We start from the raw sequence: 19,118 nt of genomic DNA on the forward strand, positions 1-19,118 counted from the left end.
AAAATATGGAACATATAATAAATGCATTATAGGATTATAGCACTGTTGTACATAGTTTTGTATTTTTCTTGCTGTGTTAAACATTTTAGTTATAATATGTTAATACTAGTAATGGTTGTAACAACTGTGAACATTTATTGATAAAATTTCTGTCTTTGTGATGTATTAATGTAATTTCTTTTTTTTCCCCCAAATATTTTTATTTTCCTTTTCTTTTGGTACTTACATTTGCATGTTGACTGCTATCTCACCTACAAATTAAATTCCTAGTAAAAGTAAATCCCTTATGTTCTTGAACATGATGGTTCTATGAAGTATTCATAACACCTCCTCCTCCTTCTGATGATTTGGCTTCCTTCCAACAGCCTTAGGTCAAGCAAGTAAGCAACTTTTTTTGAAGACTCTACCTGATGAAGATGCAGCCTTTATTATAATCTTGTCTTTCACTACCTTGTCTACCCTATTGTAGACTTTGTGTAGTAGAGACATATTACTACATCTGCCTGTTTCATATGTCAGTGTAAACACCTGTTTTAGTCTGCCTGTTCTACAATTACTGGATTAGAATGCTATCATATAATCTATCATCCACATAGCAGCTGTACAGAAGCACTTTTTCTGCAATATATATTAGCTGGTACACTGTTCAAGGTTTCTAAAATTTCATTTAACAGCTTAGCTTTAACTGCATGATCACTTGTGGTATTTTACCCTGGCCATTTTCCACTGCCTAGTACTCATATTTACCTTCTATTTCATTTATATGTTCCTACTACTCACGAATAGGAGGCAAGTTAAACTACACTACAGGAAGTTGTCCAACAGAGGATTCCACTTTGTAGAAGGCTTCCACTCAGCACAAACATCTGGCACTGAAGCTATACTACATGAACTTATCCTGCACAGGATTCCAAGTTTTAGGAGGATTCCACTCCCTATAAATGGGTGGCACTGAAGCTGCAATACAAGTTACCAGTACAGTATTCCACACTGCAGAAGGCTTTAAGTTCCACTTCCCAAAAATAGGTGGCACTGAAGCTACGTTACAGGAAATTATCCAGCAAAGGAAAACCTACTACTCTCCATTCCATACTGTAGAAAATATGTTTTGTTTGCAAAGGAATTTTCAACATGCAATTGCTATAAAGCTGCATTCATGCAAATTAAGGGAAAAAACTGTAAAAAGTCATATTCTTGTGTGACTTTACATAAGGCTGGCCATCCCTTGTCTTGGCTTCTGCTGGAGGGGATGAAAGAGCATACAGGGAGGAGGTCAACTCTCTGATCGACAAGTGCGACAGAAAAAACCTAGGTTGTTGTCAATAAAACAAAGGAAATCATCACTGACTTCAGGAAAAGGCCAAGTGCCCACTCATTGCTCAAGATTAACGATGAAGAGGTGGAAAGGGTTAAAACTACAACATTTCTAGGAGTACACATTACAGATGATCTCTCATGCAATGTGAATACTGGTCAGTTGGTCAAAAAGGCTCACTTTCTGAGAAGGCTCAAAAGAGAAAAGCTCCCACTTACTGTTCTCTCCACCTTCTACAGAGGAGCTATTGAGAGCATTCTCACCTGTAATTTCACTGTTTGGTTTGGAAACTGTAAAGTAGTTGAAAGGAAGAAGCCAGAGTGTGGTGAGAATTGCGGAGAAAATTGTGGGCACCAGTCTACCATCAATCCAAGACATACTCACAGCAAGGAGACTTAAAAGAGCCCACAAAATACTTAATGACTTCCTCACAACCTGTCCTCCAGATTCATTAACAGCTTCTACCCAATGGTGATGACACTTACTAAATAGGACACCAGCCGTAGCGTCATCAACAACAAATTAACTTAAAAGTATTTTGTTCAGAATATGCAATATTTATTTACTTACTTAGTTATATATTTACATTCAAGTGCAATTGACTGTTACTTGCTTTATGTAATAATACATAAAGAGTGACAATTTCAGTTCATATGCAATAACCAATCTTACTTATCATGCTGATACTGTACAGTATTTATATGACTACATAGTGGGGTTAGCTTTTTTCTTATGTTCTTGGGGCATAGTCATTAGTCTCTACTTCCTTCACTTGATTTGTCTTAATGTTGTATTTGTTGTATCCTATGCTTCTTCTGTACTCTCATGGTGAGCTGATACTTGCAATTTCGTTTAGGTTTATACATGTGCAGTCTTAAACGACAATAAAGTTTACTTTTAACTTTTTGACTTTGAACTGCTTCTGTGTGGCTTCCTCCACTTACCTCCTCAAGTCTTCATAAATTATTCTGCTTTTACTGTTACATAACAGTTCACTGTTCAATTTTAAGACTAGGTGAAACAGTTTCAAATGCATTGCTTTATGTTTCCATAGCTGTTAAAAAGAGACAAAATGGTGCAATGTCTCATACTAAAAGATTACAGTGCCTTCTTACTCTGTAGTAAGCTCAGCCTACTATATGAAATATATGCAAATATTTACATTATAAAATACATCAGCGACAATTGGTCAAGCTAATTCACAGCAACAAAGTCCAGTGATCATTTCTTGTTACCAGATCAACTGAAATCATGACTCTGTAGCTCCTTCCAAGAAAATAAGCAAAATGTCTGTTTTATATGTTTCATCCTTCGAGTTTGAATTAGCATGCTGTCTGTTCAAACAGTTGTGGTCTACTTTGTTTTCATGTTCCTTAAGTATTTTAATTATTCAATGATGCGTTATACACAGTGCAATAGCATTTTGTCAGTCTGACTGCAGCTAGGAAAAAATATAAAAAATCTATTTTAAACAGAGATGAATATTACATCTCACATGAAAATAAGACATTTAATATAAACTAACATTTACTTTTCCGGATTTCCCCATTCCACCCATGTGGCTTCATTTTACCTTCTTTCCTTCCTTTTCCTGCATTTTTGCTTCCTCCCTCTTCTCTAGGCATTTTGCTAATATGCAATAGGGGAGTCTCCTTTAGTCTAACAAGGGAGTGGGGCTCAAAAAAGGAATTAAGTGCTTCCTTCTGTTTTAACAGACCAAGTCACAGAATGGTTGGAGTTATTAATGAAATATACACTGTGCTTCTATTTTTTCACACAAATTATTTCACCTAAAGAGAGTTCATGCTGTCACTATTTTTAGTGCTGTATTTCACCAAATGGCGGAATGAGTTTCTTCAGCGCTATGCATGTGATGACAGACTGTCTTGTGCTGCTTACCCACTACTGGCTTCCCTCTCACCCTCATCCCCTGGTGTCCCCTTCCAAACAATACTTTTACAATTACCTAACCACACATCCTCTACAGCACTTATCTGACAACCGCCATTTAGACAATAAACCACTAGATACTTCCTACATAAATGACTAAACCCACTAGTTTCCTTTGCACATATAACAGTGGTTTAACACTGTCCATCTCGCACCTCAGTGACAATCCCTAATAAAACTTACTTGTGAACAGTATCTTTTAACAATTGCTAGTAAGAATATGACATACTTATGTTCAACAAAACTACCTCACTTTACTTAATACTCCGCATTAGTCTAAACCAAGCCCCATTACTACATAGAACACTACCGTAGCTAATGTCCAAGTTATTCGTGCATAACCAGCAGTGATATTACCAACATTCCACTTTCAGTTTATGTATATATATATATATATATATATATATATATATATATACACACACACACACAAACTTAATAAAATTCAACAATCTGAGTATTTGCCACTAAACTCTACACCAACCAAGTAAAAAAATCCTCAGTATGTTGATTCCTCTTCACTATAACACTATTTTATATTCTCACACACCCTACAGTATATAGCAGCTAAAACTCTACAGGTAGTTCTCAACCCATGCTACAAACACTTGGTACAATGAAAAACACTCCAGCAAGCCAATAACAGCACAACTACTTAATACCTTAACTACATAGCTACTCAAATCATTCTACCTGCAAACCAGAAACCAGCATTTATGCCTCTCTCCAATTAAAGCAGGATGCCTCTATCCATATTTAAGTGTCAGACTACCTCAATGCTGAGCTATTCAGTAGCCCTGGAAGTTACTCTGGCATGAAATGATATACTTAGAGCAGACCAAACTCAAGAAGGACTAACCTTAATTTTTTAAAAAAAGGACAGCTGTGTAAGAACTTACCATAACAGATGTCCTACTTAGCACTGTTGTAGTATGCCTTACAATAAGGATATCCTTATCAGGATAACCTTATGCCCAGCTAGCATACCAAAGCATTGGCTTTTCCAAGCAAGCACCACATGTCAGAAGTATATCCTACATCTAAGGTGTAAGTTACATAAGTGACGTACGAGTGCCAAATGATAAGAAATTAACTGCCCCAGGAGACCGGGTACAGTTGATAAGGAAGAAAATATGGTACACACGCACACACACATATATATATGTAAAAGAAGGAAAAAACCCAATGGGGGGAAAGATGGAATACTGCAACAGTGATAAGTAGGGCATTTACTGTTATAGTAAGTTCTTTACAACTGCCTTGTGTTCTTCCTTAGTCACCATTACAGTATTCCTTACAGTAGCTTGTATCAGATGGGAAGAGAAGCCCTCCAAATATCCATAGAAAACAGACCTAGCAAAACTTGCTCTGGCCTTAGAAATCACATCCAGCCTGTAGTGCTTGGTAAAAGTATGCATATAAAACCAAGTAAGAGATTCCAAAATAGGTACAACTTCAAGAACCAACTGCCCTAGTAGAATGAAAACAAAAGGAAATAGCTTTAGAAATTAATCAAGAAACGGTTTGTTTAGAAACTGCTGAACCCCACTTTACTGTTCTAAAAAGAAGAAGAAAAAGTTGCTCAGATTTACTAAAATCTTTAGTCTTGTCTAAATAATACCTGAACTGTCTATGCAAATCCAAAAAATAAAGAATCCTTTCACTACTTGGGGGTTGGCATAACGATTGAGGTGTTTACCTTACAAAAGCATGGTACAGGGTTTAATTCTCACTTTTGAAGAGAAATTGACTAGACTTAAAATGGAATAAATGAAAAACTAAAATGAGACAGGTGATGGACAAAGGATCCAGATACGATCCAGATACGAACTTTAAGGCCTTCAAGGGTAGCTAGCCTAGTAATTACCCATGAAACCTTTAAATATTTTGGGGATAAGGAAGACAGATGAAGAGTAAATTCAAATATACATCACTGATCACTTTAGGCATAAAAGAAGGATTGGTTCTAAGAGACATCCTGTCTCTGAAAAAGACAGAAAAGGAATAACTGCTATTAACTGCCTGGAGTTCAAAGATTCCTTTGGCAGAAGTCATATCTGCCAAAAAAAAGTTTTTTAGGTACAGGGTTTTAAGGAAGTAGAAGCTGCTGGTTCAAAAGGTGGCTGAATCACTTTTAAGAGAAACTAGTTAAGATCCCGAGGCAGAGGATTTTTTTGAGGCCTAATATAAAGGACGACGTTTAGGAACCGTTTAACCTCAAACCTAGCGGACTGGTAGATCCAGGGTCAGAAAAGCAGAAATGGTTGATGAATGAGCTTTAACAGAAAAGTATGCCAGATCAGAATTGAACAACTCACACAAAGAAAAACAATAAGAATCCACACTAAGAGGGTCCTGTTCATTGATGTGACACCAAGAAGAAAATCAACATAAAATTTTATATTTGGGTTTTCTGGCCTGATACAAAACTTGAAACACATACTCAGAAAACCAGTGACTAAAAGGAATCAAAACCCCATCAACCAGAGAAGTCAAATGTAGAGTGAGAAGATGAGGGTGAATTAGACATCCCTTGCCCTGTGGAAATAACTTGTGATGATCTCCTCGGCCAAGTATAAAAGAAGGGGAAATCAATGTTGATCAGGTCAACAGGTAGTTACCAACAAGACTTTGGGCCTGTCCCATATGATCTTATATAGGACCTTTGGCAACAGGGAAAGAGGGGGAAATGCTTACGAGAACATCCCTTTCCAAGACAAAAAACATGACGCCCAGTTTCTAAGCTAGAGGACTTGGCACCTAGAACAGATCTTGGGAGGTCGACTGTCTGAGGGAAGGCAAAAAGATCTACTCCACTGATGGACAATGTCCAGAAAAACTTCTCTGATGCTTCCTCTTGTTAGGATCTGCCCTGAACCAGCTACTGTCTACAACATTATGCTCTGAGAGAATCCAGACTGCCTCAAGAATCAAGTGATGGCAGATGGCAAAATCCCACACTATTAGGGCTTGTCTGCAAAGACGCCAAGACTTTGTTCCTCACTGTTTATGTACCACATGACAGTGGTGTTCTCTATGAACACTGTGAGTGGACCTGGAGCCCAAAGATAATGCAGAGTCTCAACAACCAAGATAAGAGCTTTAATTTCCTTGCTGTTGTGGCGACCTCACACCCTAGACTCTTATGTGGTTGGAACAACCCCCCCCCCCCCCCAAGGCTAGGTCTGAAGCATCTGTAAACAGCTACTGAGTGGGAGAATGTACCTGAAATAGATGACCTGGATTCAGAAAAGTCTGGTTGATCCAGCATAGAAATTCTTTCCTAAGGCAAGAGAGTAATGAAAAAGTTCCAAGGGTGAGAATGCTGTCACCAAATTGTCTTTAGTTACCACCAGAACTTCCTCATATGGAGTCTGGCAAAGGGTACCATTGGAATAGTGGATATTATGAAACCCAGGGCTCTTAGAAACTCACTTGCTGAGGTATCTTGCAAAAGAATGGGGACTGAAAGAAAGCTGTCAAAGAAAGGACCTCGGGAGGAGGAAGAAAAGCTGTCATAGTAATGGTCTGAATCTTGCACCCCAAGAAATCCTGGTCTTGAGAAAGAATCAGGATTGTAGACTGAGAGTGAAGTCCACACAGCAAAAAAGCATCATTATGAATTCTAAGTCCTGAGAATTTGTGAAGAGGGTACCTAAATTAGGTCATCCAGACAGGGACAACTTTAAGCACCATGGAGTCTGCAAAAGGTTATGAATGGGGCTAGATATTTGGTAAAATGCCTCAGTGCTGTAGAACAGCCAAAAGGCAAAACAAAGAACTGATAATGAAAGGAAGAAATGACAAACTTCCTGACAATAGGATGAATAGCAATATGTAGATATACATCTTACAGGGTCAAAAACACTAGAAAAGCCAGAAGCAGCAGCACAAGGAACAAAGACTGGAGTGTCTGCATTTTGAAAGGAGGGATACTGAGATGTCAAGATTCCTCCTTGCTGGAAACTAAAAACACCCTGGATTAGAAACCTTTGCTCCTCTGGCAAGGAGGCACTGACTGAACAGCACCTTGAGCCAAGAGGTCTTTAACAGGAGGAGGAAAATGAGGCAACTGACAAGGACGACATTGAGGCGGTCAAATAGAAGCTGATTTGTCTGGAAAGTAAGACTTCTAACTCCTGGAATTTTGCCCAAGGTTCTCAGAAGAAACGCTCTCTTAGATGGTCTTTTGCCCTTTAAAGGCTGTTTATGATGTTTAAGCACAAAAGGTGCCCTAGAGGGATAAGCTTATATTTTTGAATAGGCAAGAGGAAAGTTTGTTTTAGGTCTTGCTTGACCTTCCCCTTGCCTTGCACAGCTTTAAAAAGATGTACGACAGCAGAACCAAACAGATTTGGAAATCTAAAGGCGAGTCCAATAATTTCACCTTCATATCCTTGGGAAGAGACTGCAACCAATGCCAGGAATATCTCCTAATGACTGACCCTGACAAAGACACCCTAGATGAACCATCAGCAGCAACACAGCAGCATTTGATGGAACAATCAGCTGCACAGGAAGCAGAACCAAGCAAAGAAAAAGCTGAAGGCTTAGAATCAGACTCATGCATGTCAGCCAACACACTGCCCAGTTTGGCAAGAAGCGCAAGCACATACCTAGACGTGTGTCTGGTAACTGATGGCCCTGAAAGCGAACAAAGTAGAGGTATATACCTTCTTACCAAACATATCCATTGCTCAACTATCCTTGTCTGAAGGTAGAACCTGCAAGAGGTAAGCAGCTTAGTAGTATCAGTTGAGAGAGGGAAATTACAGAAGGGTCTGATAAGGGATTTTTATATAAGAATTTCTGTGCCTCAGAAACCTTAAAAAAAGCAAAACAAAAACTGTGCTTTTCCCATGCTTACACAGGGAAATGATTGGGTTAATACCCTAAACGTTATCCAGTAGCAAGTTTATTACAAAGCATATAAATGAAAAAGCATTTTAAATATTGTAAGGCTTCTGTCTGGTAAACAAAGTACCCTTAGCAGTTTTGTCTGGTTTGCATGTCACTAGAAGACAATTTAATAAAGAGAAATGGATTGGAGAAAGTGTTTACTGAAAGCATTCAAGTGTTTTTCAGCCGGGAGAGTTATAAAGATAGACAAATTCAAATAGCACTTAATAATAGCACAGGCTGTACCGTGCGTCTTAGCATGACTGACCTTTCTTTTTGGTTAACTGTAGCCTGTCTGTGTGGCTATCAATTTCGAATTTTTGTTCTTAGGAGGGAAAAAACTTCAATGTTTGAAGATGTACATAGTCGTGTGTGTTAATAGGTTTTAGGGGGATTTGGGGGGGCTGTTTGTTCTGTTTGAGGGCTTTCAAAAAAACAAAGGTATGTAAGGTGTGGCATAGGCTGAAACAGATATGACAAGAAACTGTATAAAAGACCAACCTGCTGAAAGTATATGTAGTAACATAAAAGTTGGAACTAGACATTTAACAAAAATTCAGGTATGCATAAAAGGTGGCAATAATAACTATGCAAGAAAATGGCTTCGGTAATATATTTCAATTTGAATGGTCTTGCATATAACTATAAGAGCAGTGAACTATATTAAAAATAGAGTGCAAATAGCTATGCTGCAGGAGAGACACCTGGAAAGAACTGAACATGTGAATTTGATAAGTGTTTTCAAGAGGGTTATTCACCGGAATATCCGGGGCAAAGAGAAGGAGGAATACTTAATTGCAAGATGAGCTCTGATAGTGATAGAAGAGGGGGGAAAAAGATAATGGAAGATGTGTAGTATTAAGGGGCCACTGGCAAGGGAGGTGGATTACACTGGCATGCATTTGCATACCACCTAAACTTGCTATATGCTCACCTGATAACCAAGCAATGTTTCAAGTTCAAGGTTATGGCTGATTGTTTAACTGAGCATGTTGTTTATTTGGATAGTTGCACATCCTGTACTGCATTTTACGTTGGTAAGTTGAACAGGAGGTTGAGAGACAGGGCGAGAGAACATATGTATCACATTCGCATTAAATCCAGTACTAATGCCCTGTCGAAACATGTACTGGAGACCAATGAATAACACTGCTTCAGATTTTTGGTCATGCAAGTTAACACTCTTAGGACACGGGGGGGGGGGGGAGATGTTAGGAACTATGCTGAAAGATGTGATTTGAAATGGGTTATCAGGCTCAGAACAGACAAAAAACCTGGCCTGAATGACAAGGTACCTTTAAGACCTGTATTAAAGAACAGAAAATTAAAAGTTAAACATTGAAAGTTATATATTTTTTTATATTTTAACACCATATAGTATGTATTTGATGTCTAAAATGCATTTTAACATATGTATATACTTCTTTACATTTTTTAGAATGCAGGATATGATGTCATAATTTTAGTTAATTGATTAATAGGTGTGTGTATGTATATATATATATATATATATATATATATATATATATATATATATATATATATATATATATATATATATATATATATATATATATATATATATATATATATATATATATATATATATATATATATATATATATATATATATATATATATATATATATATATATATGTATGTATGTATATATATATATATATATATATATATATATATATATATATATATATATATATATATATATATATATATATATATATATATATATATATATATATATATATGTATGTATGTGTGTATATATATATATATATATATATATATATATATATATATATATATATATATATATATGTATGTGTGTATATATATATATATATATATATATATATATATATATATATGTGCTTTATAAGGAAGGATGTTTTTGGTCTGAAGAAGCCCTGTTGGGTGAAAGCACTTACCAGTTCTGTACTTCAATAAATCGATTTGAAATTTAACAACTAATATTCCTGTGGATTTTATGAATTGGACTGGGTCACTTTGCTTATGTGGATTATTTTCATAAGCCTTGGTTTGCTCCTGTGCTTATTTGTGTTTCGTCTTATTTGCTGGTTTTGGTGGAGGAGCATTTACTCCCTGGTAGTTGCCGTTTTATTTTTGTTAAAAAAAAGAGTTTTTTAAGGAGCAGGGGGCTAAGACTCGGGGGCTTGGAAAGAAGAAAAAGTGTCTACAACAGCTTCCTAAACAAGGGACTGCAGAAGGGCTGGATAATTCATCTGTAAGAAATCATAATATCTCTTCTGGACATCAAACATCAGGGAGCTTTCCCAATGAAAAATGTTTCATTATTTTAATAATGCCATCCTCAAAAGAAACATCTTCAACCCAGTGAGCCTGACTCTCCAAGACTCCCAAAGCCAAAGGTGAGTGAACCTGGGAGGAATAAACCAGGCACATATCTGTCATTCAGTGGTTTATTATTTAAGCCTTTTTACCTCTTCATACAAATCTCTGACCATTGTAATCTCCATCTTCTGAAGTTGCTATACTTATTTTCGGACTATAGATGTTAACAATTTGATTTCCCCAGTTAGCAAATCTATTCAATCCTATAGAAGTCACTGCATATGAATGTAATTTAATTTTAAATGCTTCTGTTTTATGACTTAAAATGTTCTGGTACTGTTGAGTTGGAACTTGAATGCTTTTGATTTTGTTTATATCCCCTTTAATGTTTTAATCTAATATCATTAGTTTTTTTTTTTTTTAATTTTAAAAAACTCTCCATCTCACTAATTTATTTCTACAACTCCAGCATTTAATTATTCATGGAATAAATATTTTAAAGGAGTCCCATGACTTAATCTCACTCACTTCACTACTACTAAATGGCATGTAATCTTAATATCCACTTGTTAAACAGATAGGCACACTGAACACTGCTCCCTAGTTGTCACTGAAAAAGGTCTATGTCTGGTTAAGTGACTTGGTCAATGTCAAACAGCAGGCTAAGGGAATCAAACCCTGGACCACAAGAAATACAGACTTTAGGTTAGTGTGTGATTTAAGTCCTGAGAGTTTTAGTTGGGATACTAGGTCTATTTTTGACATTTGATGACTTGAACTGCACAATAACTTGATCTGTTCTCAACTGATGAACACACCCACCATCCTAAACTATCCTAATAAATGTCAAGCATTAAATTCCTTAACTTCTAAAGACAATTCCGATCACAGGATTAATGTAACTAATTAGTGTCAAGCTTAGCAATTTTATTATAACATTTGTTGATTTTATTTAGATTACATCTTTGCAAGCTTGTTAATATAGGAGAAGCATAAGGTGGATCAGGTAGCAGAAGAGATAGTTAACAGCCCAAGTTAAAATTCAAGTTGAACAAGGGCACAGGCATAAACAGGGTGAGGCAATGGGGTAGCTGTCTAGAAGAAAGTTGTCAGAGGGCATGACTGGCATGTCCCAGTGGTGATGGAATGTTGTACCAGCACTGATTTTTGAAGCCATGAGCATACTGCATTTATAGCAAGTTTTTTTTTTTTTTTGGATCCTCATCTTTGAGTTGATGGGGTGCAAGTTTGGGGATCTGCAGAGGGTGCCAGATAAGATAGCTGCTGTTCTGAGCTAGGTTGATTTGATACAAAAGACAAACAAGATGATGTGTTTGACAAATATCAGTTGTTAGCTTACTGGTTGGTCTACAAATACTCTGTAATTTTGAGTTAGTAACTTCTCTGTCAGTGTTATTAGCTGCAGTTACAGATAGCAGATGTGTAGAAGTTATGAGAAAGAGTCCTGTAAACAGAATTAGCTTGGTTTTATTAGGGTTTAGTAGAAGTTGGTAATCAGAAAGACAGTTCTCCAGTTTAGAGAAGGCTGCTTATGCAAGGGAAGTAGAAGAGCACATGGGGGTATTATTGTCAGCATATTGTATTCTATTACCTTGACCAACTACTTCATACAGGTCATTAGTGGAAACCTAAAATAAATGTGGAACAATAATGGATCCCAAGAGAAGTCTAAAAGCAGTTGGAATAATAGTTGGGACTTATGAGAGAGGGAGCTTTTAAACTAGTGAAGTGTAGAATCAGCAATATCTAGCTTTGATTACCCTCTAAGTACATGTTCAGGGGAAGACAGTATCAAAGGCTTTTGAGAGGTCCAAGAATATAGTTATAGTCCATAAATATGCATACATAAACAGTACATTGCCACTTATCAGGAATCAATTATGTTACTTCACCATAACACAGCTTTAGATCAATCCAATGCATTAAGTCTATCCAATTATTACTCCTAGACACAATCAACCAGAATCGTAATGAAGGTCAACATGCCATCTCCTTGTTGTTGGACCTGTCAAGAGCTTTTAATATAGTCTCACACAAACTCGTACTAAACTTTGATGACAGCATGACAGAATGGCTAATCCACTACCTAACCCAAAGAAAACAATGTGTGAGATGGGAACACTGAATCCCTACCAATAACTGTACAAGTGCCCCAAGACTCAGTATTAGGCCCATTACTGTTTACCATATTCAAAAATGGCCTGCATTAAGCCGCAAAGCAAGCCACCAGACTCCATTTTACACATACTGCTCAACTCCAGTCTAACTCATCAATCCTCCACATCAAAGGTCGAATGACGGCTTAAATCCTCACAAGTTCTTCGTTAGTTTAGTTTTGTATGGATTAAGATGTTCAGTCTATATTCTAAACAATACAATGTACAAAACCTCCCCACTGTATCAGCTAATTAAAGAAAAATAGACCTAGTATCCCAACTAAAACTCTCAGGACTTAAATTATACACTAACCTAAAATCTAGTCACTGAATACAAAATGCCAAGTAAAGAATGCATCTTGGACTATTCTACAGAGCAAAACCATTCCCAACTTCTCAAGCACAAGTACAGCTTATACCTTTCAACTTCCAAGCCTCATCTACACGTCTTCAATCCTAACCAAACTACAAACCAACCAACTAGCCAAATTAAAATGTTTCACTATCAAACTCCTGAATGCAGATACTCTGCAGATGGGATATCGGACAGCAGATGGTCGACTGCTGTGTTGCCAACCACTGGTAGTTCATATCAGCAAATGCCACTGCGCATTTCCTGATATGAAATTGATCTAAAGGTTAGAGATCCAATCGGATTGGGACATTCATCCCTTTCTTCACTGTTGTGCAATCTCGGAGTTGGAATACATAGGGCGTGTGGGAGGCGCATACCCCCCCCCCCCACAGGGGTCTGCTGGGCCCTGTAAAAATGTGATGTGAAGTGTAGGAGCTGTAGAACAGAGCATGTGTTGTAACTTTAAGAAGCATTTCAAAGTGAGGGCACATGCATATAAATAATTAGCATGTGCAGGCAAGCACTGTCATTTTGAGAGAAAAGCCACAGTGTTAACATGTATGAGTGCAGTAGTTTAACTTACTAAGCCTCAATCCTGATGTGTTTGTATATAATAAAGCTGCTTGAACTGAACCCACAACTGTTCGTCTGTTTTATCTTGACCAGATGAGCGACATGGTGTCAGAAATGGGATCAAGAGTGAAACTTCTTTAAGCCATGAGGTGCAGAGTTAACAATGGGGGTTTACTGAGCAGGTTGGGTGATCCAGTGCTCAAACAATCAAAAAAGGTGAGAAATGAATTTCAGGTAATAAAAAATTTGCATATATGACTTATTTCATAAAGAAAATGATGTGAAGCATTTGCAAAGCACAAAATGCATTATTAATCAAACGCAACGCACAAGACGCATTATTAATCAAATGAAAAGCACAAAATGAATTATTGATTAAATGAAATGTTCGAAACCACAATATTTGATAGTTATTCGAAATACTTATGATTTGCATAATGAGCATGTTAAAAGTAAAACAAGCACAAGAAAAGTATGACAAACATGATAAAAGTCAAACGAGCATAAAGAGTACAATGAAAGGGCAAAGTGGGCATGGAAAAGCAAAGTGGCTGCATTTTTTAGTAAACGGCTTGTTTTTTGCTATGTGCTACTATTTTGCATTGACCAAAGCTATGTAGAATATAACTAGAGTTGCTCGAAGTATCTCAGAGTCTGCAAAGTGTTTGCAGTGTGTGCTTTATTACAGCACAATTATTTCAAAGAGTTTACTGTGGGCAAAGTAGAGTTATTTCGTAAAGTGCAGTCAGAATACAGTCATTTCAAAAAGTTTCTTGTGCTGTATACATTTTATTCACAGAGTGCAGTCATTTCAAGTATTTCTTACACTGATAAGGGGTGGTTTTGCAAAGTACAGTGATTTCAAAGTGTTCTTGTGCTATAGAAACATATTCTATAAAGTGCAGTTATTTTGAGGAGTCTATTGTGCTGTTGAGCATAGTTACACGTTCTGGCATAAATTTCTGACGTATGTGTGTGCATGTTCGCACATAATTCCAAGGGTCTTTACTACTGTGTGTTGGCATGGCAGATGCATTTTGCTGACCCAGTTCATTTGTGTTTGATCATAATATTGCACAGAACTGGAGTATATTTGAGCAGGAATACAATATTTTCATACAAGCAGCTTTTGCTGACAAAGATGCAAGTATGAGAGCGTTTATTCTGCTTAATTTAGCGGGGTCAGAAGTCATTGAAAGAGAGAGTTAATTTGTGTATGCACTAGTAGTATATGCAGAAGGGGAAAAACACCATATTTTTGTACAAGCTGAATCAAGTGAGTGCTTGAAGCATAAATTTAAAGAAATGTGTAACCCCAGACAAATGTTACATAGGAGAGGCACTTTTGCAGCTTACATTACTGACTTGAGAAACAAGGCTAAAACGTGCAGGTTTAGTGATTTGAAAGACAAGCTGATAAGACAGGCTTGTGTGTGGTGTTAATAATGCTGCTGTGAGAAGGATTTTGCTTCAAGGCAGTGACTTAATGTTGAGAAAAGCCATAGTCATTTGTCAGATACACAAGCTTACAGAAAGACACACAGATATGCTTGCAAGTGATAACAGCATGGTTTCAGCAGCCTCTAGAGCAAACGTAGACAGCATGCAGCACGTGGCTAACAGAAACAGGCCCAAGCACATGGTAGTTGCAGTCCCTGCAGGATTTCCAGGGAGAGCCCGTACCTTTACAGCAAGTTCTAAGACTAGCTCAGTAAAACGGACATGTTCAGTGCAGCATAAGGGTGAGTCAGCAAAACTCAAGTCAAGTCTCACTGTTAACTGTTGTAATTGTGGTGCCAATTACAAATCCAAAAGAGAAGTGTTTAGCATTTGGTCAGCAATGCCACAAGTGTAAAAAATGGAACAACTTTCAAAAGCTTTGTAAATCAAGCAAGCCTCATTCATTTATTAAGAAAAGTCACTCAAAAAAGCAAGTTGATCATATAGAAAGCTGCAACTCTACTTTTTATGTAGATGGTATATCGGTGGTTGGTGAAAAGGTTAATGCGGTACATTTGTTGGCAAAAAAAAGTGTTTTATACTGTCATGATCAATGGTAAACCCACACAGCTCAAAGTGGACACTGGCTCAAAGTGCATTGTTATGTCAGCAGAAACACTTGCTAGAGAAAAACCTGGTGAACATCTTAATTTGGCCAACCGTGCAAAGCTTGTTGCTTATAGAAGTGAAAATTTCAAACCGGAGGCTCAGTAGTGCTTTCATGCTATTCAGTTGGGAACAGTTACAGCTTGCAATTTCATGCAGTCAAAAGACATGTGCAGTCATTATTAGGTCTCAGAGACAGTTTAAGAATGAAACTGCTTTCTTTTGCCAAAGAACTCCATCATGTAAGCACACGTCCCAGTTCCCATTTCACTGATGCTATTTTCTCACAGAGTGCTGATGTTTCCAAAGACAAGCTAGGTAAACTTCCAGTTGTGTACTCCATGAAATTAGACCCAGAGGTCAAGTCCAGTGGTCAGACCAGCAAGAAACATTCCAATACCTCTGCAGGACAGAGTCAAAGTCCAGTTAGATAAAAAGGTGCAGCAAGGTGTGATTTATCCAGTTACAGAACCAACTGAATTGGCGTCTTCCATAGTACTTGCTCATAAGAAAAGCTCAGATGAAATCAGAATATTTATAGACCCAAGAGATCTAAAGCATTAGAGAGACCCCACCATCCTATGCGCACAGTCGAAGTTGCTACCCTCATGCCAAATGCCATTGTGTTTTCTGTCTTAGATGCAGAGTTCATTTTGGCAAGTAAAGCTTGATTGCAAATCTTCACTACTGACTACATTCAGCACACCATTTGGTAGCTATAGATTTCTCAAAATCCCTTTTGGAATAAATACTGCAAGTGAAGTCTTTTAGCATACAAGGGAGCAAATTTTTTCAGGCTATGCGTGCGCTATAACAGTAGATGATTTACTAGTTGGAGGCAATGGTGAAGCACAGCATGACAAAAACCTCAGGAAAGTTTTGAAAAGAGCACGAGAAGTGACTCTAAAAGCTCAATCCCCAATGTAAATTCAGGCTACAAGAAGTTACTTATGCAGGTCATTCATTTACCAGTTCAGGCTTACTACCAGATCCTTCCAAGCAAACAGCTATTCTAGAGATGTCAGCTCCAGAAAATGTCCAAGAGTTAGTGTTTTCTTGACATGCTTAACTATTTGGACAAGTTTATACCAGACTTCAGTGAATTATCAGTGCCCTTAAGACAGCTGATGTTTAAAAATGTTACCTAGTCATGGCTGGAATAACACCAGACAGTATTTGATTACTTGTGACAGAAAATTGCAGTTCACCTACGTTAACATACTATGATATCCACAAACCAGTTATTCTTTCCTGTGATGCTTCAAAGTTCGGGTTTGGTGCAGTTACTCTTCAAGAGGGCAGACCAGTAGCCTATGCATCTAGAACTCTCACCCACACTGAGATGCAGTATGCTCAAATTGAGAAGGAACTTTTCACAATTGTGTTCACATGTTTGAAGTTCCATGATTATATTTATGGCCGAGCTATCCAGATAGAAACTGGCCATCGACCTCTAGTCACTATTTTAAAGAAGCCTATGCATACAGTTCCAGCAAAACTACAAAGAATGATGCTCGGAATACAAATGTACAACTTCAAAATTATCTATACGAATGGCAGACTTCTTTGTCTGGTTGATATCTTATCCAGATCACCCAGAAATACCACAGAAAAGCTTGATGCACAACATTTTGACTTTGATGTCATTGAAGTGTGTAATTTTTCTGCTACAAGACTTGATGAGCTAAGAGGTCATACAAAGACCGATCCAATTTTGCAAATGCTCAACCACTTCATCAATGCTGAATGGCTGTAAAAGTAATCTTGTGTACAACAGAAGTGCAACCTTACTTTCCTTACAGAGATGAGATGTTGATGAAAGACGGTATCATTTTCCAAGGTCCTAAAGTTGTCACTCCTACTTCCTTACAACATGAGTACATCCAGACTTTGCATCCTAGCCACCCAGGTTCCATAGATACCAAAAGAAAAGCAAGAGGACTAGTGTTTGGCCTTCTCTGTTAAAAGATATTCATAAAGTACTTTCATCTTGTTCAGTCTGCAATAGTACTAAACCGCATTTGCAAAAAGAGCCACTTCAGCTAAACCAGATTCCTGAACTACTTGGTCAACAGTAGCCACTGACATATTTGTGTGGAACAGTCAACATTACTTAGTATTCGTAGACTCTTATTGAAACTGGTTCAATACTGATCTGCTACCTAGCCTAACATCCAGTACTGTCATTACTAAGTTGAAACATCATTTCTCAGTCCATGGTAGTCCACACACAGTTATTTCTGACAACAGTACCCAGTTTACCAGTCAGCTGTTTAAGAAATTTGCAAAAGAGTGGGGGTTTATCCATGTTACCAGTAGTCCTGAGTACCCATAGTCAAATGGCCCATCTGAAATTGCAGTGCAAAGCAATTAGTAAAGAGGTCAAAATGTGACAATAACAATGGTGTCTTGAATTTGCTTAATCTCAAAAATATACCGCATGACAATTTACTTGGCTCACCTGCTCAGAGACTTCTGTCTAGGCAAACCAGAACAACCTTGCCTATCAGTTAGTTTGTTGGTGCCTAATGCTAAAAACACCCGAGCAATCAAAACCCAACTATTCAAAAAGCGTTCATTTCAGAAGTCCAACTATGATAAAATGAGCAGATTTCTTCGTCCATTAAAAGGAGAAAAGATAGTGAGGATGCAAACGGTGAAAGGTTTTGATCTAATTGGTCAAGTGAGAAGTATATGTGCCGAGCTGAGAGTTTACTTAGTAGAATCTGAGGGTACAGAACACAGAAGAAATCGACAGACATCTTCTTCTGGTGTCTGAATTGATATCGCAGCATTGTACCTGGGATACAGACTCTAGATCTCAGAGCAATCCAGACAATGTTCCTGCTGAACGACGTGTCCCAGTACCTATTCCCATTCCTGATGATGTCCCTGAAGTTGAACATTCATTAAATACAGTCCCTGTTGCTAAACTCAGTCATAGTTTTTGTGTCACATGGTCACATCGTATGTCTAGACCTAGTGTTAAAATACACAGCAACCTGGACATAATTGTTTCATCTGCAATTAATTCTGCATAATTGCATATCAAAGGATTATTTCTGTACAACTACATGTCAATGATCTTCATTATTGCTATGCATGACTTATTTCTCAAAGAGGGAGGATATAGAACAGAACGTGTGTTGTAACTTGAAGAAGCATTTCAAAGTGAGGGTACATGCATATAAATAGAGAGCACATAGAAATATATAAATAGAGAGAACAGCCAGAGTGTTAACATGTATGAATGCAGTAGTCTATCTGTTTATAAGTTTATTTCAGCTTAGGTTACTAAGCCTCAATCCTAATATGTCTGCTTATAATAAAGCTGCTTGAACTGAACCCACAACTGTTCGTCTGTTTTATCCTGACCACACGAGCGACAGGAACTATACTTGAGCTCTTATG

At 37.4% G+C, this 19,118-nt stretch overlaps 1 protein-coding gene across 1 annotated transcript in view; it reads right to left on the reverse strand.

The window, feature by feature from the left end:
• LOC122808516 (sorting nexin-19-like) overlaps positions 1 to 19,118 on the reverse strand; it is a 501,608-nt gene that overhangs the window by 197,391 nt on the left and 285,099 nt on the right. The window contains exon 6 of the mRNA XM_044079471.1: positions 2,260 to 2,369. Coding sequence (XP_043935406.1) covers positions 2,260 to 2,369 — 110 coding nt within the window. The remainder of the gene's footprint in view (positions 1 to 2,259; positions 2,370 to 19,118) is intronic.

The sequence above is a fragment of the Protopterus annectens genome, chromosome 8.part0 (assembly GCF_019279795.1).
Source record: "Protopterus annectens isolate FY-2018-M chromosome 8.part0, PAN1.0, whole genome shotgun sequence".
Lineage (NCBI taxonomy): Eukaryota > Metazoa > Chordata > Ceratodontiformes > Protopteridae > Protopterus > Protopterus annectens.